General features: G+C 38.6%; 1 protein-coding gene across 1 annotated transcript in view; it reads right to left on the reverse strand.

Annotated features, from left to right (window-relative positions):
* Nucleotides 1-25099, reverse strand: part of UNC80 (unc-80 homolog, NALCN channel complex subunit) — a 227958-nt gene that overhangs the window by 28720 nt on the left and 174139 nt on the right. Inside the window, exons 48-59 of the mRNA XM_036755726.1 lie at nucleotides 23812-23982; nucleotides 21967-22059; nucleotides 20053-20088; nucleotides 19456-19674; nucleotides 11833-12033; nucleotides 9108-9231; nucleotides 8035-8160; nucleotides 6669-6792; nucleotides 5684-5890; nucleotides 3114-3298; nucleotides 1638-1803; nucleotides 499-678 (exon numbers count right to left, since the gene is read on the reverse strand). Coding sequence (XP_036611621.1) covers nucleotides 499-678; nucleotides 1638-1803; nucleotides 3114-3298; nucleotides 5684-5890; nucleotides 6669-6792; nucleotides 8035-8160; nucleotides 9108-9231; nucleotides 11833-12033; nucleotides 19456-19674; nucleotides 20053-20088; nucleotides 21967-22059; nucleotides 23812-23982 — 1832 coding nt within the window. The remainder of the gene's footprint in view (nucleotides 1-498; nucleotides 679-1637; nucleotides 1804-3113; nucleotides 3299-5683; nucleotides 5891-6668; nucleotides 6793-8034; nucleotides 8161-9107; nucleotides 9232-11832; nucleotides 12034-19455; nucleotides 19675-20052; nucleotides 20089-21966; nucleotides 22060-23811; nucleotides 23983-25099) is intronic.

Genomic DNA, 25099 nt, shown 5'->3' on the forward strand with positions numbered 1-25099 from the left:
ACATATGAGGAAACTGAGGCAAGTTAAAGTTAATCTGCAAGTTAATTAAATTGGCCAATTTTCCTAGTTAGTGTAAGGAGGAGGATTCAAACCTAAGGTGCTTGATTCCCAAGTTCAATGTTCTTTCCATTATATTATACATAGTATTTCAGGAAAGAAAGTGTGATTCAAATTGTTTTACTTTGTTATTTTTGTTTTTAGTACAAAAAACTTATGGTTGGTGGAACAGGTTGAACCTGTGAGCAAAAATGCTGTTTGGGACTTTTCAGTGCATTTATTTTATATACACTATCTCTGGATAATTAACATGAAAAATTAGAATTTAACTACTTGGAACAACTTAGGAATGATAGAAATAGTAGGGTTAATACATGCTGATTACTCTGTGCTGGGACAGAAACAAGAGCTGGAAAATACACAAGGGTCAATACATTCCCTTCCTGCTTTCGATATTTAGCCTGAAGAAATCCACTTTCCAAATCTTGTCATTCTGCTTACTTTCTTCATCTTCCTCATCAGTACGACTCAGGGTGTCCTGGGAAGCCTGCTGGGAAGGCTCACTGTCCTGCTCCCAAACAGTGCCAGTGCCGGTGTTGGAGCGGGACATGGTGGCCAGGCTCAAGCGGTAAGCAGAGGTAGAGGTGCCCACTGTGCTAATGGATGTCTTCCCTTGGTAGGCTGTTTAGGGATGGGAAACAAAGTAAAAAAAAATGCATATTTAGAAATGCTAAAACAAAATACAATATAGGTTTTCTTTACTCAAGTATGTTTGCTTATAAAAGGTGAACAATGCATTAGAGCTTGAATTGAAATGTAAGTAGGAAAAAAGTAAGCGGGAATGAAGAAAGATAAGAAAAGTAAGTAAGTGGGACTGAAGTAAGAAAAAAAATAAGCAGGATAAATGAGGGGGAATATGAAGACTCAATCTTGGATAAAATATGCTTACAAGTATATAAAGTGAAGTTGGCACAGGTTACCTAGGGTATTATCTATAAAATGCTTTCATATTGCTTTCTTCACAGATTGCATTTCTTTTTCTCTGGTTGGTAGGATATTGGTGCTGCCAACTTGCCAATGCTTACCTTACATACCTTGATAAAAATATGTTCAAATTTGTGTTTTCCAATGCAGCTCACATTTAAAAGAATACAAAATCCAAGAACAGCTTCTATTTTTTTACCCCAGAAAATTAATTTTAATATCCCTCAATCCCGTATTGGTCTCTTTAACTTTAAAGCAAAGATCTAAACAGTATGACTATTATGTCACCAAGCCTGGATTTAATTCTTATCATTTTTTTCTTTGCCACATTGTCATATTGAGCAATGAAGGCACAAATGTGTCATTTATTTTCCACATGTGCAGCTTATGGGTGCCCCCTATCGACAGGAAACAATGTTTTCTGCGGGTTCAGTTCTGTGGAGTGCAGGAAATTCTTAGGAAACTGTAGACCAAGAACCTTCTTTATTCAGTTGAAGTATGTAGAAAGGAAATGCCTGATACATAGTTTATACATATTTATAGAATATTGAACCTAAAGAGGTCTTCTTCAGATGAATTAGATTATCTAGATGGAGAGATGTTTTGGAATGACCAAAGAATGTCCAAAGATAGTGGTTCCCACCAACCACCCTTACCTGACCCACTGTGCACAGCCTCTTTTAGAATCTTCAGTTCATTGTTGAATTCAGTAATGAGTGAGCTCTTGCACAGGGGCCGTGGGATGAAGCGCCTCTCCAGCTGGTCAGCGATGTGTTGTCGGGCAGATAGCTCCTCATGGTTCTCGGCAGGTTGAGCTAAAAGCTGAAGGGGGAAAAAAAAGCAACAGGATCTCCTCTGTTCCTAATGCTGACTCATTGTCCCAGGAAAGTTGTGCGCAGAGAAAATGGGAAAACAAGTTACTACTAGGCGTTTTTAAGCTCTAAATATTTTAAATTATTTAGGGCAAGTGTGTACTAAATACTAGCTGTCATTCGTATAGTGCTTTCAGGTTTACAAAGCTCTTTCTAGTTAACTCATTTGACCCTTACAACAAGCTCTAATGGAGATTGCTATTATTAACCCATCTTACAGTTGAGGAAACTGAAGTTTATAGAGGTTAAATGACTTGCCAGGAGTCATATCTCTAGTAATACAGGATTTGAACTCAGCTCTTCCTGACTACAAGTCCAGATTTCTATAGACTTCTATGTCGCTTTGCTTACAATGCAAGGATTCTTAACCTGGGGTCTATGAACTTGTTTCTTTTTTTAACGTTTTTGTAACTACATATCAATGTAATGAGTTTCCTTTGTAATTCTATGCTATGTATTTAAAAACATTATTCAGAAAAGGACATTCTTTAGGCTTTATGGGACTGTCAAAGAGGTCCATGAGGTAAAAAAAGGTTAAGAACCCCTGCTAGAGTGGATACAAGTCCTACCAGAGGAATCAGAAGGCTCAAGTTCCAGTCTCAGCCTCACCTCTGAGGTAGACCTTGCTGGTCATTTGACCTTTCATTTTGTACATGAGGAAATGGGGTCCCAAACAGGGAAAGAAACTCGCCCCAAGTCCCACAGATAGCAAATGGTACATCTGGAGTTTGAACCCAGGTCCATAGCTTCCCACTGGATAGTACCATTCACTCCAGGTTTTCCTTTCTGGCAAGTGGATCTGCTGGAGACTCACAGATTTTTATTTTGTTTGTTTGTTTGTTTATTTATTTATTGAGGGGGGGAAGGCAGGGCAATTGGGAGTAAGTGACTTGCCCAAGGACACACAGCTAGCAGGTGTGTCAAGTGTCTGAGGCTGGATTTGAACTCAGGTCCTCCTGACTCCAGGGCTGGTGCTTTACTCACTCCACCATCTAGCTGCCCCCAGATTTCCGTGACAATGGATGGTTTGTGGAGAAAAGTCAAATTTGGGATGTTAATTCCTTGAGTGTTTCCTGAGTCTCTTGTTAGTTGGCATTCAGGATATATGATACAAAACCTTTATTTCTTCATAGACCCTTCATCTAATCATTATAGTAAAAATTGCAACAGTTTAATAACATTCTTTTCCATAGAGAATGAATGGTCAGCTACTAGATACTATTTAATAAGTTGACCAACTTCAGTAGGAGAAACACCCACCTTACACTGAATAAAGGGCCTTAGGAGAACAAAGATGGGAATCCGAGTTCGAACGATGAAGTCGAGGAAGTCCCACAGGGCCAGCCCTCCCACCTTTCTTAATGCCATCTCTTTGACTTGTAGACTCAGCCAATACCACTGACTGCCAAGCTGCCTCTCAAAGCAAACAAGAATCACCTTCAGAGCTGGAGGTTGGGAAAATCAAAAAATGGCATAATTATCTTGAACTGCTATTGGGACAAGAAAGAGGTTACAGCAAGCACACTTAGTTACCAAATAACTCCTGAGCATTTCAACGAAGTCAGGGACTCAGAGGGAGATTTTTTTCCTCCCTATTTTATAAGTGGTCAAGCCTTTTTGTAAATGTAGCAAGCAGAAGAACTAGATTCTAACTTTTGCACTAAGATAACCCAAATACTCTTCTCTGATATAGTTAGTCAAAATTTTATAAAACCCAGAGGTAAGTAACTTAAGGTAAGAACAGAAGGGGATTTTTCAAAACATGATTTATAATCTTTTATTATCTGAAAGTTGTAGAGCAGCTCTGTCACAAATAGCAATGTTATCATTGACCTCCAAAGCAAAAATGTGTGAGCTCCTTCTAGAACCTTCATTTTGAACAAGAGTCCAGACCAGTCATATTTTACCCTCTGGACTATGCTACCATGTGTCATCTGCCTTTATCTTTTGTCCTTGAAGCCCCCCTTCCCCTACTGGTGAGCTCCTCTCAGGACCTCCATTCTAAGGAAGGGCTCAGACCAGCCCTCTTTCATTGTCTGGACTTTGCTCCCATGCCTTCTGCCCCTTCTTTTCAGCTTCCTTTTATGTATTGTCTGTATTCCCCCATTAGAATAAAATTTCCTGGAGGGTAAAGACTTTCCTTTTGTGCCTTGTCACATAGAAACACTTAATAAAGACTTGACTTGACTATGGCTATTTAATCAATCAAGAAACATTTATTGGGCACCAACTATGTACAGTGTGAAGTGTTGGGGATATTAAGAGCCTTGCGAGTAGTGTTTTTTTCATCCTTTGTCTTTATATTCCTGCTATCTAGCACATATTTGGTGCTTAATAAATGGCTATTGATTGGTTGACTGTTAGAAAGACAAAAATGAAACAGTTCCTGTGCTCAGATTCCTTACTGCTTTTACTTGTGCATCAACTTTTGAAGCCATCCTTTCCTCTCTATTTCTGAGGCAATCATTTCAGTCAATTCTGAGGTTAGCTTCTATCTAGCCCAGATTTCCCAATTGAAGTATGGAAAAAACCTCATTTTAATTAGCAAGATGAGCTTTTTCTTATGGTGTCCTCTGCAAAAATTGTCACTAGGTGAGTAAAATTCCATGTTTATTTCCTTCTTCCCTCTTTTAGCAAATCAGAATCCAGCTCAGCTGAAAACTGGTGGTTTTCACTTCCAATTCTGAATCACACAATTCTATTTTCATGGCAGCTGAGTCACCAATACTGTTTATTTCTGACTATACATACTTTTGCCTTCTCCTTAATTATCAACTGCAAACATATTCTTTTTAAAAAAAATATTTTTAATTAAAAAAATCTATTTTCTCCCTCTCCTACTTTCCTCCACACTGAAAAAAAGGAAAAAAAATCCTTGTAAGAAACATGAATAATCAAGCAGACTAACTTATTGACTATGTTCAAAAAAAGTCTCAATTTTCACCTTGTGTCCATCATCTCTCTGTGAGGAAGAGGGTAGCATGGTTTCACCAGGGGTGCATAAGCATGGGTGGCCAAATATATTCTTTCTCAAAGTGTGCCTACCACAAATTCTCTCAACCATTGTAGCCTTGCCCAGTCTACTGCCCCAACCACCATTTTCTTATCCTTTCCATAAACTCCTTTATCTCCACTAAGTTTTGCCTCAGGAAATGAAAAAAAGTATGCTCCAGAAGGAAAAGTGCTGGATTGCAGCAGCCTTGGCTATTGCACTATTCTCTTCTTGAAACTTCTTTTTTTCCATTACTTCTTGCCTGCCAGTTTTCGTTTTTGCTCCCATACACAGCTGAGTTGTTTAGCGATGGACCTCACTTCTCAAAGCCATAATAGTTGCTTTTCATTGCTATGTGTATCAGTGTTAACATTATAAAAGTTAGAGAGGTGGAGAAATAGCATGGCACGGGTGGTGGGAGATCAGGTAAAATGGCTTCTCTAGAGTGAAGGTTGTGTTGGATCATAAGGAGAGATTAGTTTGGAGAGGCAGGTTGGTCAACTAATAATGAACCTACTATTCTAGACTAGGTTGAGATTTCATATTATTCAAGCTATAACTGATTCTCATTTGTGATTCATTGCTCAGGCATGATGGGGGTCAGGGAGCTCATTTCAGCTGCCTTTCCTACTTTTCCAAATGCCATTTAAAAAAATCCAGCAGGCCTTATATCGTTGAAGATACTTTCACAGACAGTAATTGGGCCAAAAAAAATCTGTTTTAAAAAATATCTTTAAAAAAAAACTACACACTTTGGACTAGTTTGATTTTTATTCTTTCAAGTGTTGTTTACCAATGTGCCAACTCTCTTTTTGCCATGGTAAAGCTGCTTACTTACCTAAATATGCAGCCTGGCTGGTGGACTCAGCCAGACCTTCCCTTCGTAAGTCCTTCCCAGCATCTCCAGGGGTGGAGCAGTGGGCTGGGGAACTCTCCAGCATGAAGTTCTTGCTGCGAGATGTACTAATGATGCGAGGAGGTAGGAGGATATTGATAACCGTCTGGAGCAGCAGAAGGACCTCAGGCTGCTCTAACCATGGGCTATCTGAAGGGGGCAGAATTTGGGGTGGGAAAGTGGAAAGAAAACTAATCAAAATGCATGCTTTTCTTCCCCCATTACACATAGTAAAATTCAGCTCTGTTTTCCAATTTCAAATTAGAACATCTATAACTGAGGACTCATCCTCCATCTCATAAGGTGCACAGCTTCTCCTACGGACAAAGACAACATTATTGGTAGCCAGGCACATTTTTCATAGCAGAAAATGAAAGGCTCAGTGGTCTCAGACAAATTACCTGCTTTCTCCTTTCATATACTCAATGACTGTTTCCCCTACATTTGAGATAAACTCTTCCCCAATAAGGGCAAATCCCCATAACAAGTGGAAGGAGGAGAGAGAGAGAAAGAGAGAGAGAATGCAAAATGATTATGTGACAGTTGCCAGGTTTTAAATCAACTCCTTGGTAGCAAAAACATTAATTCACAGTCTCTTCCCCAGAAAAATCCCACCCTCCAAATTATTTTCCCATATTGATACAAATCTTCAATCAATCTAGTTAAGTTTAAGCATATCCTCCTGACTCCTGAATCATTGCCAAAGGGAAAAATCTCATCCGGAAAGTGAAGTGGAGAACGTTGTTCCATATTGACTCTACTGAAAAGAAAGGAAATGTTTCCTAAGGTATCTTTGGTTAAATACCTCAAGCAACCTCCGGCGAAAGCCTTAGAAGAAACTCACACATTGGTCATTTAGGAAGACAACACCAATAACAACAAAAAAACAACAACAACAATGTATCTCCTTTCATTAAATTAATCAGACCTTTGCTTCCAGATCCTACTGTGAGCACAAATGGGATGAGCAGATTTAAAAGCATCCCTTCCCTTCTCTCCTGATTGGTGAATGGGGAGATCACATGGCTTAAGGGGAAATCTTCTTTTAAAGCCTGTGCAGTAATAATAAGAAAAAGAGATATTAATTGACCTCTGCCCCCTCTTTATTAACAGCACAACACAGGTGGTGATTTCCCTGTTGCTCCTGTAAACTATGAACATGGTTGTGGTCTATGCAGGACACCGGATTCACTCACAATTGGAATCTGACCATGCTCTTGCCATAGTAAGTATTAATATGACTAAAAAGAGAGTGGCAAGAAATACAACTTTGAAAATGGCATGGAAAACAATATTCATGCTGTTGATTAAACTAATTCCCCCCTTACTTTTCCCTCTCTCCCCACCAATGCCCTCCATTTTAGAAGTGAATGAAGAGGAAGAGAATGAGAACTTGCCCCTTGAGAGTCATTCAGGTCAGGTCTGACTAAAAAGTCCTCTTACCCCTGAGCAGGGCACTCTTCAAGTCAGAAACAGCTAAGCAACATGGGAAGAAATAGATAATATCTTCACACTGGCAATTGAAATCGCGTCATTTCAGGGATGTCTATCCCGTTCTAAGTGACAAGGATAGCTCTGTGTTTACCCTCTCCTCTACAATCTGTACATGCTCTGGGTGACTTCAAAGTGGTGGCTGCTGGATGATCAATGCACCAGTGACCCCCTTCACACCGGTTTGTCAGCTATTGGTTGAGCACTTCTTTGGGACAGAACATTCCTGGAAGGTGACTTTGACCTCTCTGTAATTGAATGAAACACAGACAAGCCAAGGAGCTTGCCATTCTGGTGGAGATGAAATAAATAGGGATAAAAATCCTAAGCATACACAGATACTCAACTGACAAAAAAAAAAAACTTTTATTGAAGAAAATTAAAATATTCAAAGTCTGGTGATAATCTCCAAAAGACGAATTATTTTGTAATTATCTTTGAATCTTTTTGCCAGACTTTCAATATTTAGTGCAATAATGGGCTTTTTAAAAACAAACATTGTGAGTTGATTATCTGTGGGTGGTATTTTCTTTTCCTGTGATATCTATACTGGAAAGGATTCCTGTAGTGTTTATAGATCCAAATGATTCTGCTATTTTTGTTTCTTCAGAAGAATGAAAGAAATACAAGTGAGGGCTATGCTCAGGGCTGATTGCTTTAAGCCTACATAAGGTAGGTAGTATTTAAATATGTATTTTTTTCCACAGATTTTGCCCAGCCTTTGCAGCAAAAAAGAGAGCACTCATGATCTGGTGCTTCAACTAAAAAATTAATGAGCCTGACAATAGGCCAGGCAGTCACACCTGTATCTGCAATGCTACAAGCCGGACAACAGCTGTGCTGAAGGGCAGAGGTGGTGAGAGATAAGGGCTGAGATGAAGAAGGGGTAATCCATCAGCAACACTGGAAGGTCCTACTACTCCCATCACCTGAAATACAAACAGAGCACATGACCAGCCTTGACAATTGCATTTTCGTGCAGCTACAATTGAAGGGTTAAATTCATTGGAAAAATAGAATTACAAGGTTGGACATTTTGCTTTCAATTATTCTATTTGCTTTCTTCCTATAGTGTGTAATGTCTGGAGTCTGGTCCATTTATTTCATTCAGTCCATCCTAAGTATTGTACAATGTTTAGATCCAGCTAAATATAGAATGAGATATGAACTGAAAAGCCATCTCATTTTTCATGATGAGGAGGCTGGTCATACTTACTCCTTAATTCAAAACTATTCAAAATATATTTTGTGGTGAATGTAGTGATGAAGGTGATAATGGCAACTGATCTATTTGCATCAGGCATTCCAGCGATACAGAGTTTATTACTCTACAAATGAAGCAACAAGCTAATGTGCTCTTATCTGATGAAATGTTCTAACACGGCATCTACACATTGCACAAAAACTCAAGACCAGACTCTGGATATTACTTAGCTGGTAGCATAATTGGTTTCATTCATATAGACCTTAGCCTGGCCAACTCATAGTGCCATTTTGTACTTTCTCCCCTGAAGAGATTCCTCTGGAGATTTGAAGTATCCCTTCTGATACTAATATTAGCCAGTTGTGCAGTCTCCACCACCCCACTCTCCAACTCGCAGCCCTCAACTCTCAGCTCAACATACCGAGGCAGATTTTCAAAGTAGTGTGTGGGAAGCAACATACCTGAAACCCATTACCACAGGGATCAGTCCCAGCATCTCCCCATGCACTACTTTGAAAATGTACCTTATCATTTACAGTGTCACCTGAGCAGTTTGCTTTCATGGATGGGCAGGGATGGGCAAAGTGATTGATCTGTAATCTTCAGTCCAAAGAAGTCAATAGCAGAGTGAAGTTTAGTAAAGGTTCATAAGATTGCCACTTGGCTACTCACCAGATTGACACAGACATTGATCAGTGACCTAAGGTGAGGCAGGAAGGATATGATTGGCTGCCTCTGAAGTGTCAAACAAACCCCTTCAATCAAATTGCTGGCAGGCTCCCACTCAACCTGTCGCCTGGAATACAACAGTAGGTGCCATTAGCTGCTTGTTCCTCCTTCCAAGATGCTTGGAGACAAGGTGAATGCGACACAGTGGTTCTGACAGGAGGAGGAGACATTTTAAGACAGGATGGGTGTCCGAGACAACAAAGTGCATTACACGGGATGGATTTTACCCATGTTGTTCCAAAAGTACAGAGCACACTGGGAGGGGAAGAAGATATTGGAAACGTAGCAGAGGCACTCCTGCCTCACTTGACTAATGACACAAAATCTATTGAAGAAAAAACAAAGATGATGAATGGGTTGTATTTTAAGTTCTTAATATTTTGTTCTGAAAGAGGGTCCTGAGAATGCCATCATGGAAAACTCATCATAGAGTGAGTCATCAGAGGGGTACCCACTTGAATGTATGTTTTATTTCTGAGCTAGCCTTGTCACACATGGACAGATACCGCTGGCTGATACATTAGGGATTATGAATTTGGGCACATATTAGCTCCTGCTAGCATGAAGATCGTATTCAAAGGCAGTTAAGTTTAGAACTATTATTTTTTTGGCCTTCATAAAAATAATATTTTGGGGGAGGGAGTTACATAAAGTGATTTCTTCATGCAGGTTTTTTAGTTTTGTTTTGGTAAGCCTAGTGTGCATGGTGCCCCAGGACTGAGAAGTTAATCTTCATACTCTTTTACTTTGACACTAGTAAAATAAATGGATTTTGGCTTTGCCAAAATCAACATCAGCTTCAGATGTTCCCATGAAGTGGGGTTACGTGACTTGTCTTTTCTTCCTCAAATAATCAGAATATCATTTGACTGCCTGTCTTGAAATGGAAATGTATGCATTGTGAAAGAGCTAAAACTAACATACGAAGAAGCTGAAACATTCTAGCACCCCACAAAGAACAACACAGTTAATTTCATCCCCTATAAGATCTGGGGGCAAGCTAGGACAACGGTGGGTTAATAGGACCCATAAAGGGGAAAAACTCAGGAAGTAACTTAAGAATTGGCATTACTGGTTTAGTGAAATCAACCAATCCTAGTCTAGCACTCCAGTAATAAAGTGGGAGCATCAAGAAAGTGAGATAGAAGGTGATATGGTAGGTAAAGAAAATGGACAAATTCCAAAGATTAGGAAAGGTTTTTGTCATTTCCTTTTGAAAGTACAGAACTCCTGAAGTTTACCTAAGTGAAGGAAGAGCAGAACCTGAATTAGAGTAATTCTAGATAATGGGAGGAACATGAAAACTATCACTACATTTTGACCAAAACTTTGGGTTTAGTTGGAAAGGAGGAGAAATGCACTTACTAACTTAAATGGAGTTCTTCCAAATCAGCAGGGTGATTTCCATAGTCACCATGACCCTGACTTGCCAGACCTGATTGATGCCTTGCTTGATTAATTGAACTCTCAGCACGAGGGCATAGGATTATTGGAAAGAATTAGGTTTCCACTTGGTTTGGTACCAGAGACATTAATCCCACAAAGGGAACTCATTTTTCAAAGGACAAAGTATTTGTTACCATTTCTGAGGGTCAACCTGTCTTCACTTATTACTTTACAACTTTACAAGGTTATAACTGCACTAAGACTTTTGGGATACCCTGTACTATCATTTGGTATAACACGTTCAATACTTTCACTAAACTTTGGAGAGTTTTTATAAAGATCAAATATTCCTTACCACTGGAAGTGATCCCTCCCTCATCTGATCTCATAGAACTTCATAGTTCCCTTATGCACTTATACTTTCATTTGTATTATACTTGGATTTTACTTTTTGTATTATACTTTGTATTTGTATTTATACTTGGTATTTATTTTATACTATATGTATGGCAGTATGGTGGATGGGAGAGAGATGACCTTGGAGACAATATGACCTGAGTTCAGGCTCCATCTCTGAGATATGGTGCCCATGTGACCCTGGGCAAACCATTTAAATTCTCAGAGCCCCAGGTAACTCTTAAGACTATAAATTGCTCAGCAAATGCTGATCTGCATTGGAAGAGTTTCCACATGGGGAGTTCCCAGTGAAATCACAAATAACCTCCCCTCCCCAAATTGTTTTTACCATTCCAACTAGGCTGGAAGTTCCTTAAGGGAAGATATTATTTCTTATTCATCTCTGTATCTCCCCCAGCACCTAACTAAGGTCTACACAGAGCAGGTGTTTAATAGGTGTCTGTTGTTATTGAAATTGAACTGGCATCCAAGTGGTTCTAATTTCAAATTAGTTTCATTGATGTGGTTAAACATATTTTAGTATAGGATTCAGTCTGTCTCCTAGTATAATTTTGTATATAGTGTACTTCATTTCTTTAAAACATTGTTTTCTTTGTACCAGTAATAATAAGAGGTAAAGAAAGTAGATTTCAGGATTACCACTTTAGCTTCTTTAAGCATTTTTTTCCCTATTCCTGAAGCTGAGAACCTGTCACTCAGGCAATTGTAAAGATAACAGTATATGATATGATGCCAGCAATATTGCATTTGACCCATTGTTTCGATTCAGTGCGATACATCAACATCAATAAAATGGCATGCCCGGACATCAAGGCTTGTCACACCACAGACAGACCAAATATTCGTTCCCATTACGCCTGCTCACCTCAAGGTAGGCATCTTGTGGATTTTATTAAACATACGATCCAGTCTCTTTAAGATGAGGATAAGAGCAGGCCTCACTGCTTCAGCAGTCCAGTCAGTGATTGGCAGCATCTCCATGATGTATCGTCGGAGTCCACGGCTTTCCATCGTCTGGGTGTCATAAGGTGCCAGCTTCAGGAGGGAATGTGCTATTTCTGCCAACCTAAAATTATTGCCCATTAAGATGAAGCATGGGACTCCACAATGTGAGTTTCTCCATAGAGCAGCATGATAACCACCCACCTTTCAGGAACACCCACTTTTTTCATGACTAGTTTAAGTGAACTAACAATACCCCATCTTACACTCTCAATCTATATGATTGTGCGCTCCCGGGCTATCTAGTCTTCCAATAGGTCAGGCTTATATATACATGTATTGTATCCATAGTATACATATATTTATGCCGATAAGTATACATGAATTTATACCTATAAGAATTTACAAGCATGTGCATGTAAATATGTGCAAAATTCATGTGCATGTGCTTGTATCCAAGTAATATTACTTTTCATTGAGTAAAAAATCATATTTATTATTCAAAGAATCAGCATACCTAATTTAATATATAGCAAATTCTTATTCTCCAAAATGTTTGGCAATGTGCTTTCTGGGTAATTTAATATTCTGATTAGTTAAGAGTTGAACATGGATGAATTATTAAACATAACCTGAATTGAATGAAAAACATGAGATGGAAATATAGCTGAACATTACTGAATTTTTGCGGTTGTTGGCCCACAGTCCACAGTAGGATTTTGCAGTGCCACTGATGTACTTGACAATACTTTCTATTGCCAAATCAAGCCTAGGTTACTTTTGTTTGGCATTCAAGACTTTCCACAGGGTGGCTCCAACATTCATTTCTAGCCTTATCTCCCACTTTTCCTGTTTATATACTGTAATGATTCTGACATGAACTGTTCCCCATTTTCTGAACTCTTGCCACTTTTTTTTAACTATGTGGCCCCGGAATCTAGAATGTACTCTACTTTCCTAACTCTCCCACCTGTGTCTCTTGAAGTCCTACTCATCTTTCAAAGGTCAGCTGAGGGACCATCACTTCCATGAAGCTTTTCCTAATCCCAGCCAGTTGAAAAAATGTTTTTCCTCAATGTATCAGTTAAAAGCACTTCTTTTTTGGGGGAAAGCTACCTATCACATTCATTTAATATTATAATATCCTATTTTGTAGTATAGAGTTGGTGCACATAGCTCCTCTAATAGACTGTATGCTTTTTGAGAGTAGGAACTGTGTTTTGTTCATCTCCGAATCCCTCACAGCACCTACCATATATTTGGGGATCAGTACATGATTGTTGAATACCCCAGGTTGGTATTAGTCATAGGCAAAGTAGGCAGTCACCTACATAATATGATCTGAGGGGCAATAAAATGCCTTCCTGTTCTGTACTTCAACTCTTCCACTCTAATATTTCCATTACAAGTTGTAAAATCATAGCATTTCAGAGTTGGAAGTAGTCTCAGGGGCCACTTGGTCAAACCTCTAGGTGAGAGGTTTGAGTCTCTTATAGCACCTACCTGATAAGTGGTCATCCAAAGACTTTCCTCAAAGGCTGAGGTAATATCTAAAATTTCTACATATCTAAAACTTTTGAGTTACTAAAGGCCTCTATTATACACATCATCGCCATTAGACATAAATACCTGTGTGACTAGCTAAGAAGTTACTTAGCAGAGCCCTTGGCAAATGGGGTATGGGGTAGGCAAATTTTGATTAGGAAAGTGACCAGGAAAAGACCAAAGCTGTCTGAGAGGGCTCATATAAGTGCACTGTGATCATGGAAGAACCTGGATAACTAGGTAGGAGTTGTAGGAAGGAGGGTGAGACTGGGCTTGAAAGAGAAGAAAGGGTTCAAGAATGAAAGAATGGCAAAGGCAAATCTTTCTTCATCTACAACTTTGCTGAGGCCAGGTTTTGAATGATAATCCCTGGAAGTCGCTTTTAAAATAAATAAATATTTTCTGGATATTAATTTGTTTGCTCAATACTAATTTCTTATAAATAAATGTGTACAAAATTCTAATTATTTAAGCTTTTTGATGACGTTTGTGATTCCTTTGTTCCTCCACAGAAAAAAAGCAAAACTTTATTGAAAATGAAGTATCTGTTCGCATTACTATCAAAGAATGAAGCCTAGAACATTCAAAACAAAACTGCAAGAAAATAGAACGGAGCAATGGAGGGAAGTTTTCTGAATCCCTATTTAATCTTCTTTTCATTAGGATGACTGCCTTATTTCTTCCACACTTTAGGCATGTTTCAAGATACAATGTGTTTTGAGTTTCAGAATTAAATACCTAATTTTCCTATCAGAATGATGCATGTCTTTAAGATTAGATGATGTAGAAGGTATTAGTCTTTTATTGCATAGACATGGATGAGAAGACATGCAGTCTATCCCTATTGAGATCACATGGAATTCTCTTTCTGGTTGAAAACTACAGTGTTTGCACATTCTATTGCTTTTTGCATCTCTGCCTGGGTATACTGGATGATAAGTTCCTTTAGGACGAGGATCATGTCTAACAGCAAATGTGCCCCAGCTGCTGGTGTTAATGGAAAGAACATCATATTTAGAGTCAATATGACCTGGCTTCAAATCCCATCTCTACTATTGATGACCTATGTGATTTTGGCCAAATCACTTCACTGGGATTTGGTTTCTCCTCTGCATTATGAGGGGGTTGGAATAAATGATCTCAAGGACTTCTTTTGGCTCTAAATCCAATGATCCACACTGTGGGAAAACAGTACTGATTGCCTCAGTAGGTTCATATCATGTATTTTCACTCTCTTTGGGCCACTATCCACCCATTAAACTTTTTTTTTAGGTAGAAAGAACAGGTGACTTGGCAAATTCCCTAAGAAATTAGCTCGAATTGAGCTGCCATATTATTGATGTCCACTTTTGATATAATAATAACATTGCTCAGCTAAATCGTATTACATTATTCCTAAGAGTTATATTTCACTGCGCCCTTGTATGATTTCTTCTGTTCATTTCCCAGTTCTTTGTAATTTTCTTCTACTTGAGATCACCACAAAATGGTTATTTAGAAGTACTGGTGTCACAAAAGTCTCCTTCTCTAGCCTACCAAACCTGAATTTTGAGAAGTTTAGTTTTAATGAATTATAATATAGGATCTCAACATAAGAATCCTTGCTTGGCTATTTGATATTAAATAAGACTCATTTGATATTACAGATGGAACTGAAGCAATTATATGTATTTATATAGGAAATCTAATTCTCAATACTCATGAGTTCTTATTTTAAATCTTTCCTCTTTCGCCCTAATCATTCTGCACTTTCTGTCTTTCCACTATTCTAGAATAACAATGAAAGAGATTCAACACAATTGAATACTATCAAGTCTACTACTATAAATTCCATTGATGCTGGTAATGATAAATAAAATTTTTCTTGCAATTAACAACTTTATTTTTTTCAAACTATTTTCACATTTGATTCTTTAATGTACCATAATGGATTAGTCTAGGGCCACCTAAACCTATGTAGTGATTTGTTATATTCCATGTTTTCAGAAGACATTGAAAATTTAAGTTTGGTCGTAATATGGTTTTGATGATTTTTACAAATATTTCTCTGTGAGATTTACATTATTGTACTGCACTGTGGCTTAATGTTTTCCAGCTAGAGTGTGTAGTTAATAATATGGATGATAAAACATAGGTACCGGTCCAATAGAATTTTGATTTGGAGTCTTTTGTTTTTGATGATCATTGCTTTGGTATTTGCCCAATTTACTTTAAAAAAAAAGAAAACATTTATGATAGATACTAAGGATTACACTTTTGCAATTCTTAAAATAGCTGAAAAATGTCTCATGTCCATTTTTGAACACCAATCATATTCTTCAGGGCACTGACTGTGATGGTGACTGTGAAATCTAGAAAAATGTCATTAAATTTTACACCTTACTTTTCTATATTCATTGATAAAGAATATGAGCCCTGATTATCTGTCTCCAGAACTTGTTTTCCTTCACATATATTGCTCTCCCAATGCAGGAATCTTCCCATTTTGCTGGGATAAAGCATAACATCATAGAAAGCCTAGCAAGATAAACCAGTGTCCCAGACAATAAAATGTTCCCACCAAATCTTCTCATGAGAGGGGGCAGAGCCAAGACGGCAGCAGGAAAACAGGGACTCACTTAAGCTCTACCCCAAATCCCTCCAAACACCTGCAAAAATGGCTCTCAGCAAATTCTAGAGCTACAGAACCCACGAAACAACAGAGGGAAGCAGGTCTCCAGCCCAAGACAGCCTGGATGATCGCTGGGAAGTGTCTATGGCACTGTGCTGGGAGCAGAGCACAGTGCGGTGTGGGCCACACCAGGACAGACCAGGCACTAAGGAAATCAGGCAGAGCAAGCCAGAGGACCCAGAATCACTGAGCTATGGCAGCTATTAGACTTCTCAAGCAACAAACACCAAAGACGACTTAGCAGGTCAGTGGGAAAACTGCTCCAGCTAAGGCTGCTTCCAGCCCCAGGCCCACCTGGTGGGAGAAGTCAAGCAGTAGATAAGAGCAGGAGTGCAGGGAGCACTTTGCTGGCACAGTGGCAGGGTTCTCTTGCTTTGCTCTGCTTGGATCTGGGTCTCAATCCTGGTTGGTGGTTCTTGGGGGAGGAACAGCGCTGGTGTGGCAGAACTTGCCATGTAGAAGTAGCTCTGAAAACAGCAACACAATGCCCCTGAAGCTTGGGACAAAGCACTCATCATTCTAAAGGCAGTCATACCCTGACAAAAACCTCAAGGGACAAGTAGTTGGCTGGGAACAAACATGAGCAACCAGGGAAAGACTCAGACTATTAAATCTTTTTTTTGGTGACAAGATCAAAACATACAGCCAGAAGAAGTCAACAAAGTCAAAGAGCCCACCTCAAAAGCCTTCAAGAAAAGTATGAATTGGTCTCAGGCCATGGAAGAGCTCAAAAAGGATTTGAAAGGCAAGTAAGAGAAGTAAAGGAAAAATTGGAAAGAGAAATGAGAGTGATGCCAGAAAATCACAACAAACAAGTCAATGACTTGCTAAAGGAGGCCCCAAAAAATACTGAAGAAAGTAACACCTTAAAAAAAAGACTAATTCAAATGGCAAAAGAGCTCCAAAAAGCCAGTGAGGAGAAGAATGCCTTAAAATGCAGAATTAGCCAAATGGAAAAGGAGGTCCAAAAGACCACTGAAGAAAATACTACCTTAAAAATGAGATTGGAGCAAGTGGAAGCTAGTGACTTTATGAGAAACCAAGATATTATAAAACAGAATGAAAGGAATAAAAAATGGAAGACAATGTGAAATATCTCATTGGAAAAACCACTGACCTGGAAAATAGATCCAGGAGACATAACTTAAAAATTATTGGACTACCTAAAAGCCATGATCAAAAAAAGAGCGTAGACATCATCTTTCAAGAAATTATCAAGGAGAAGTGCCCTGATATTCTAGAACCAGAGGGTAAAATAGAAATTGAAAGAATCTACCAATCACCTCTTGAAAAAGATCCCAAGAAGAAAACTCTTAGGAATATTATAGCCAAATTCCAGAGTTCCCAGGTCAAGGGGAAAATATTGCAAGCAGCCAGAAAGAAACAATTTAAGTATTGTGGAAACACAGTCAGGATAACACAGGATCTAGCAGCTTCTACATTAAGGGATCAAAAGGCTTGGAATATGATATTCCAGAGGTCAAAAGAGCTAGGACTGAAACCAAGAATCACTACCCAGCAAAACTGAGTATAATGCTCCAAGGCAAAATATGGATTTTCCATAAAATAGAGGGCTTTCAAGCCTTCTTGAAAAAGAAAAGACCAGAGCTGAATAGAAAATTTGACTTTCAAATACAAGAATCAAAAGAAGCATGAAAAAGTAAACAGGAAAGAGAAATCATAAGGGACTTACTAAAGTTGAACTGTTTTGTTTACATTCCTACATGGAAAGATGATGTGCGTAATTCATGAAACCTTTCTAAGCATTAGGGTAGTTGAAGGCGATATATATATATATATATGTATATATATGTACATATACATATATATATACACACATATATATATACACACATATATATACACACATATATACACACACATATATATATACATACATATATGTATATATATATATAGACAAAGGACACAGGATGAGTTGAATATGAAGGGATGATATCTAAAAATAAATAAATGCAATTAAGGGGTGAGAGAAAAATATATTGGGAGAAAGGGAGAGATAGAATGGGGTAAATTATCTCATAAAAATGGCAAGGAAAAGCAGTTCAAATTGGAAGGGAAGAAGGGGCAGGTGAAAGGTAATGAATGACTCTTGCTCTCATCAGACTTGACTTAAGGAGGGAATAACATACATACTTAATTGGGTATCTTCGAAAGTAGGGGGGAAGGGGATAAGAGAGAGGGGATGATAGAAGGGAGGGCAGATTGGGGGAGGAGGTAATCAAAAGCAAACATTTGAAAAGGGTTGGGGTCAAGGGGATAGAATCGAATAAAGCGGGACAGGATAGGATGGAGGGAAATATAGTTAGTCTTTCACAACATGCATAATGATACATGTGTGGCCTATGTTGAATTGCTTGCCTTCTCAAGGAGGGTGGGTGGGGAGGGAAGTTGAACTGAAAGTTCTAAAAACAAACACTCAAAAAAAGTTGTTTTTTATATGCAACTGGGAAATAAGATATACAAGCAATGGGGTATAGAAATCTATCTTACCATACAAGAAAGTAAGGGGAAAGGGGATAAGGGGGGGGGAGTGGAGTGACAGAAGTGGGGCAGATTGGGGAAAGGGGAAATCAGAATATATGCCATCTTGGGGTGGGGTAGGGTAAAAATGGGGAGAAAATTTCTAACTCAGTGTATTAGCAATTTTGATTTGAAGATCTTTCCCACCCATTAATAGGCTATGTGACCTGTTTATGTCACAGGAAACCTAAGTTACATGGTGGGAGGAGCTTCCTGATAGGAAAAGGAAGTTATGTTACAGAAAATGCTGAGAGAGAGAGAGAGAGAGAGAGAATATGGCTGTTGGTGGCTGCTAAGGGCTACCCTTGTGATTGTTAGAACTGAACAGGCTGACTTAGCTGTACTGTGAGTTTGTTTTGGGAAGACCCCAGCAGAGGGTCAGACAGGTTTTGAGAAGTTGAGGCTCCATGCTGTGATTTTCTGTATTGAATGTTTTGGGTTCCTTGCTGTTATGATGAAGTGGACTGACTGACTGTGGGAGCTGAGCATTTGGTTATGGGATATGGTTCTCTGGTATCTGAATAAATGGTTTACTTCTACCTTCTATGTGGAGAGTCTCATATACTTTGTGATACAGAACTACATAGGCATTTTGACAACTATCATCTATGTTGTTATTATTGCCTTTTTCACTCAAAATCTTGTGGAAATTAATGTTGAAAACTAAAAAATATTACATAAAGAAATAGAAATCTTCTCATGAAAGACAGTAAATCATGTTTTTTTACCCCATCCTGTCACTGTGGAGTTTTACATACCCCTAGGACCCAGTTGGACAGTAAGTACCTCATATGAGATTTAACATCTAGCAGCTCCAAGGCAGTGACCCGAGGCTCGCCTGCCAGATTCTGTAAGATCTTTAGTCTTGGTCCACAGTGTTTGTAGAACTCGGTGCAAATGTTTAGCAGAGATTCTCTGGGTCTCCGGAACTCCTCCCTAGCAATTCGTTCGTCCAGCTCCTCCCGGGGAAGACCCTGCCCTTCCTCCAACAGGTGTAGGTTTTCCCTACGGAATAATAATAATAATAATTTTAAAAAGGTTGGCAGAGTGGGATGAGCTTTGTGGAGCAGGCAGCTGCAGGTGACCAAAAAGAATAGATAGTGATGAACCCCTCCTGCTGAACTGACAGAACCACATCTGAGAGAATAATTGTAAAGTGATGCCCATTCTGCAAGAGCAAAATAAGTGAGAAAGCTTAGGAAATGAGGGTCACTCCAACCTGAGAAGTTCTGTTAGTTTTCCTTGTCTTAGACACCTTCCATGGGTTTAACCAGAAAAGGTGTTACCTTGCCTCAAATCATTGAATTTCGATGTACTGCAGCTCAGAGGAGTTCATCCTGTGATGGCAGAGTGAGGTGAGATAGGATACAAGTCTTACTGTACCTGATAAAGTGTAGCTTTGCTCCTTGCTCCTGGTACCTGGCAAGTGAGAAATGTAGCCTGAATCATTATTGAAACAACAGGTCCCTTCCCTGGAGCAACTTAGAATTTGATCAGTGCACACACCTTTATCACCACACACAATGACACATCTATTAAACCCAATGAAGTTTAAAACTGCCTCATTTGGGGAATGTGGATGGCAACTACAACAATTCCTGTCTATTGTACTAGGTCTGTACATTTTGGAAATAAATGTTGCACATACAACTTTAGCCAGAGGGAAGGGCAATTGAGACATTTTGCAAATAAAGTACATCTAAGAGAAGAATTTATTACAAGGTGTTCAAGGGAAAGAGAACTGCTTTGGAGACATTTTATTCACCAGCTGATGATAGCTGATGATAGTAGAGATGCCTGAGGAAATCTTTCTTCCCAAATAAACCCCCTCAAAATGCATTCAGCCACAGCTTCCCAAAAGATCTCCAGAAAATATTATTTAAGTAATAGTAAACTCTTAATTATTTGTATTAGTGAACAGATCAGAGCTTTGAATTATCTAAAATATCAGATAATTTGAATGTCATTTATATTTGGTTTATGAGTGTGTTTTTATATTTATGTTAGGATATAGGTATATTTGATGTTTAGAAAATTAACTCTGTTCATAACAGTTATGTCATACAAAATGATGTTCTCATACATGGAGGTGTGTGACTCTGCTTGGTACAGTGGAGAGACCACTGACTGTGAAGCAAGGGGACCTGAGTACAAATCCTTCTGTTGTCATATGTGCCTAGTTGTGACCTTGGGAAAGGTATGTAGCTTCTTTGGCCTTGCGTTCTACACCTGAGAGATCATAGGATCATAGATTTCAAGCAGGAAGGGACCTTCAAGGCCACCAAGTCCAATCCTTTCATTTAACAGATGAAAAAACTAAAGGTAGAGAGAATGTCTGAGCAAGGACTTGAACCCAAGTTTTCCTGATTTCAAGTTTATTTGTCCAGTATCCTAGGAGGGCTGGAGTAGATGGCCAATGAGGGCTTTCCAGCTCTACATCTAAAAACCTTTGATGATGAAAACATAATTTAGGAGCGAGATCTAGAGAATTTCCATTTCCCCTTATTTCTATTCCTTTGCCACCTTCTCCATGCTAGAAAAAGGCAGGTCTTTCTAAATAATTGTCATCTTTTAAGAAGGGGAAGTGAACACACCATAACTTGCTTTAGTTATTAAGGGCTTCCCTCCAGGGTACTAACATCCTGGGGAACACACTCTTCCATTGGCTCTACCCTATTTCCCCTGATTTGGTCACCTGGAGGCCACCTTCTTCCCCAAATACAACAGCTTGATTAATCCAATAAGAGAGGACTGCCCACATTAATCGGGTTATCTGAGTCTCAAAGGATTTTAAGAGATTGATAAAAATGTGAAAAAAAAACACATACCAAAACAACAACAGATTGGACAGTGGTATGTGTCTAAGTTATCAACAAAATATTCAAATAAAATGCAAGCTGCCAATAAACTTGAAAGCAAGACTTAAGAAGCTAAATCAATATTTGCATGAAGTATAATGTGGTTAATTTGCCCACTGACATTAAGGAATTGACTGTTCTTAGCAGTGACTAGAATTGGGGATCCCCTTCCTGTTTCTTAACCTCTGCCTCTGAGAGGCAAAAGAAATGAACTTAGAAAGGAGACATATTAACCATACATGCAAATACATACAAGGTCATGGAGGCTTAATAGGTATTAATTAAATATCTATTATGTGCCAAGAACTGTCCTTCACATGAGCACTTCCCAGAACTCCACTTAATGAACTACAGGGTCTAATTTAGACTGAACCAATAGCGTGTAATGATGAGAGAGGTTGGTAGAAACAAAGTGGAAGAATAAATCACTGAGAATTACCTTGTATTCACTCCTGATGACATAGTGTGGTTAGCAGTAGTGGTCCCTTTATGGCCTTGATCACACCTGCTCATCTGAGGGGCTGTCATAGGCCTATGAAAAGATCAAGCCACAACCTCTGAGTGGCATCTACATCCAAGGAGCAGCCTGTCTATGGTGGAGAGCATTCTAGACTTGAGGTGAACTTATAAGATCATGGACTTGAGCTGGAAGAAACCTTAGCCATCATCTAAGCCAGTCTCCTCTCCCACCCCTTTATTTTTTGACGGATGAAGAAACTGAGTCGCAGAGAAATTAAGTGACATATTCCCAGGCACATATTCACAGGTTGGCAGGTAGCCAAGCTGGGATTTGAATCTAAGTCCTCTGACTCCAATTGAAGCACTCTTAGGTGACCTAAATTGAGGCTCATTCACTTACCACATGTGTGACCCAGGAAAATATCATCTAACCTCTCAGAGCCCCAGTTTTCCCACCTGTATGATGGAGACAATATTTACCATACCTACTCCACAGCGTAGAAAAAACACTTTGAAAATCTTAATGCACTGTATAAATGTGAGTTATTGTTAGGCTTTGTTCCCATATTGGCAAGATGATAATCTCTACCTTATGAGAACTCTGTAATTTTTACAACTGTGTCATTTAGGTTCAACTATAAATCATGATTATTAAAACAATAGTGAGTTTTAAAATTAAAACAATAATGAATTTAGGTCCAACTATAAAAACATGATTATTAAAACAATGTGAATTTTAAAAACAATTAGGGAAATTTGTATAAATGAACATAAACTGTTCATCTTGGAGGCTTTGAGAGCTAAAAATTCAAATCCCCAGAAACTTCAAATTTAGTGACTCTAGACAAGAAAGAGAAAATATGTGTAGGTGACTCTAGCCATCCATTCTACACTCGGCTCTTCCACTCACTTGTCTTAATAAGTGACTACAGAATAGATAAGTCAGGGAAGAACCATCAGAAATCATATGGTCAATTATTTCTCTTCTTTTAGGCCATGTCTAAAACAACTAGGACAAGTGAACCCTCTAAAATGATAACAAATTAACAGTGTAGGCACTTTTAGGGATTGTAATGATGCACCAATTACTTACTTCATTCTTACTATTTACTTAAAACCTAGGTAAGATTTCCTTCTGAACTGATACCTCAAAGGTGAAAGGGATACATCAATAGGAAAAGACAATGATCTTGGGTTTGTGTGTGTGTGTGTGTGTGTGTGTGTGTGTGTGTGTGTGTGTGTGTGTGTGCTCCCAGCTTTTTAAACCTGGTTTTGGCTTGTTCATTTCTTTTTTACACATGCATTAAGTTGCCAGAGTTTGTATTCCACTGGTATAACCTCTGAAAACCCAGAATCACCTCCAAGTCACGAAGATGCTTGAATAGAACTTTAATTCATCTAACTAGCTGAAGGAAAAAATTCATAACTATGAGCCATTGAAACCCAAGTTTCCATTAACTTGGATATCCGGAAGTGAATCATGGTTTGTGCTTTGTTTTTGAGTCATGGAAAATTGTTGTTGCTGAGTCATATCTTACTGTTTATGACCCCATGAACATGTCTGTGGGGTTTTCTTGGCAAAGATAAACCACTGGAGTGGTTTGCTATTTCTTTTTCCAGCTGATTTTGCAGAAGAGGAAACTGAGACCAAGAAGGTTAAATGACTTGCCCGGGGTCACATAACTAGGAAGTGTCCAAGGCTGGATTTGATTTTCCTGACCCCAGGCCCAGCACTCTATCCACTATACCATCTACTGCCTCATGGCATTTTCTTACTTACTGTTAACATGATTTAAGCCTGGGCTATTTCTGTCAATGGGATTACCTGGTGAGAACTTCCACGCTGTACAAGAGGGCCTGCAGGGATGTAGCCAGAGCAGCTGTGGCTGCAATCTCCTCTCGGGCAGCAGGCACTGTTTCCACTTGGGACGTCTGTCTTTTTAACTTTTGTAGGTAACATGGAACTAAGGCTTCTAAGACCATCAGCATCTGAAGGCTTCATCAAAAGAAAAGTAAATCACATTTCACATTTTGTTTTCATACACTTGCTACGTTAAAGCAGTAAAATACACAAGAACGCTGCAGTTTAAGAGTCCCTAATAATCCTTTCTTAGGATCATAGATCTAGAGTTGGAAGGGAATTCAAAGGACATTTAATCCAAACTCATATTTTACAGATATGGAAACTGAGGCCCAGGGAGGCTCTGACTTGTTCAATCTCACATAGATAGCAAGCATTACAAAGGAATTTTGGACTCATATCCTTGACCAATGCTCTTTTGGCTGCTTCTTACAATACATACAACCTTCTTTAGCTATGATCCTATGCATTTCCATAAATGAATGTCTGAGCCAATTCAGCATTATTTTATCTGTATCGACTCTGTCTATGGCCAAAACTGGGCATTCTGATTTCACATGAGAAATTAATGACTTGTAATGTAGTTTTGATGTCATGAGACTAAGGAAAAACAAAAAAAATATCCAAGATATGAGGTCTAAATCATATTTTGTTGTTTGGGAGTAGAAGTTCATTTGATGGAGACTGCTAGTGAGTAGAGAATTAGAGTGATTCTTCATGGCATGTATGAAGGCTGGGTAGAGAAGCAAATAAAATGAGAAAAGAGTCGATGGACTGATGAAGAGAATGAAGGGAGGAAGAAGTATAAACATTGTGATACAGAACAAATTTAATAGGGGTAAAATAGTGAGGAGAATAGTGGGCCATAGAGTTGGAAATGTGCACAAAATGAAGCTCATAAACATGATATTCAAATGCAAATACTTTCCTAAATAAACATACAACTTTTTGGTTTGGGAACAAAAATAATTTCTAATTGAGGCATTCCTTCACCATCTACAAAAAGTGTAATTTCTTTGCTCCATTTCTTTGAAGTATATATAGCAACTCAAATTAGGTTGGCACAGTTCATTCATTCAAATGATTGCTTTGCTCTTAGAGATCTTTTAAGATGAATAGCCAGTATGGCTCTTTTATTAGCTTGTCACTTATTTTTATGTGAATGGATGTTTCTGTTTGCTTGTATGAATGTATTTGAAAATAGTTGTTTCTCTTGTATAAGTTTAAATTATCCTCCAAATAATCTTATTTA

The sequence above is a fragment of the Trichosurus vulpecula genome, chromosome 4, assembly GCF_011100635.1.
Source record: "Trichosurus vulpecula isolate mTriVul1 chromosome 4, mTriVul1.pri, whole genome shotgun sequence".
Lineage (NCBI taxonomy): Eukaryota > Metazoa > Chordata > Mammalia > Diprotodontia > Phalangeridae > Trichosurus > Trichosurus vulpecula.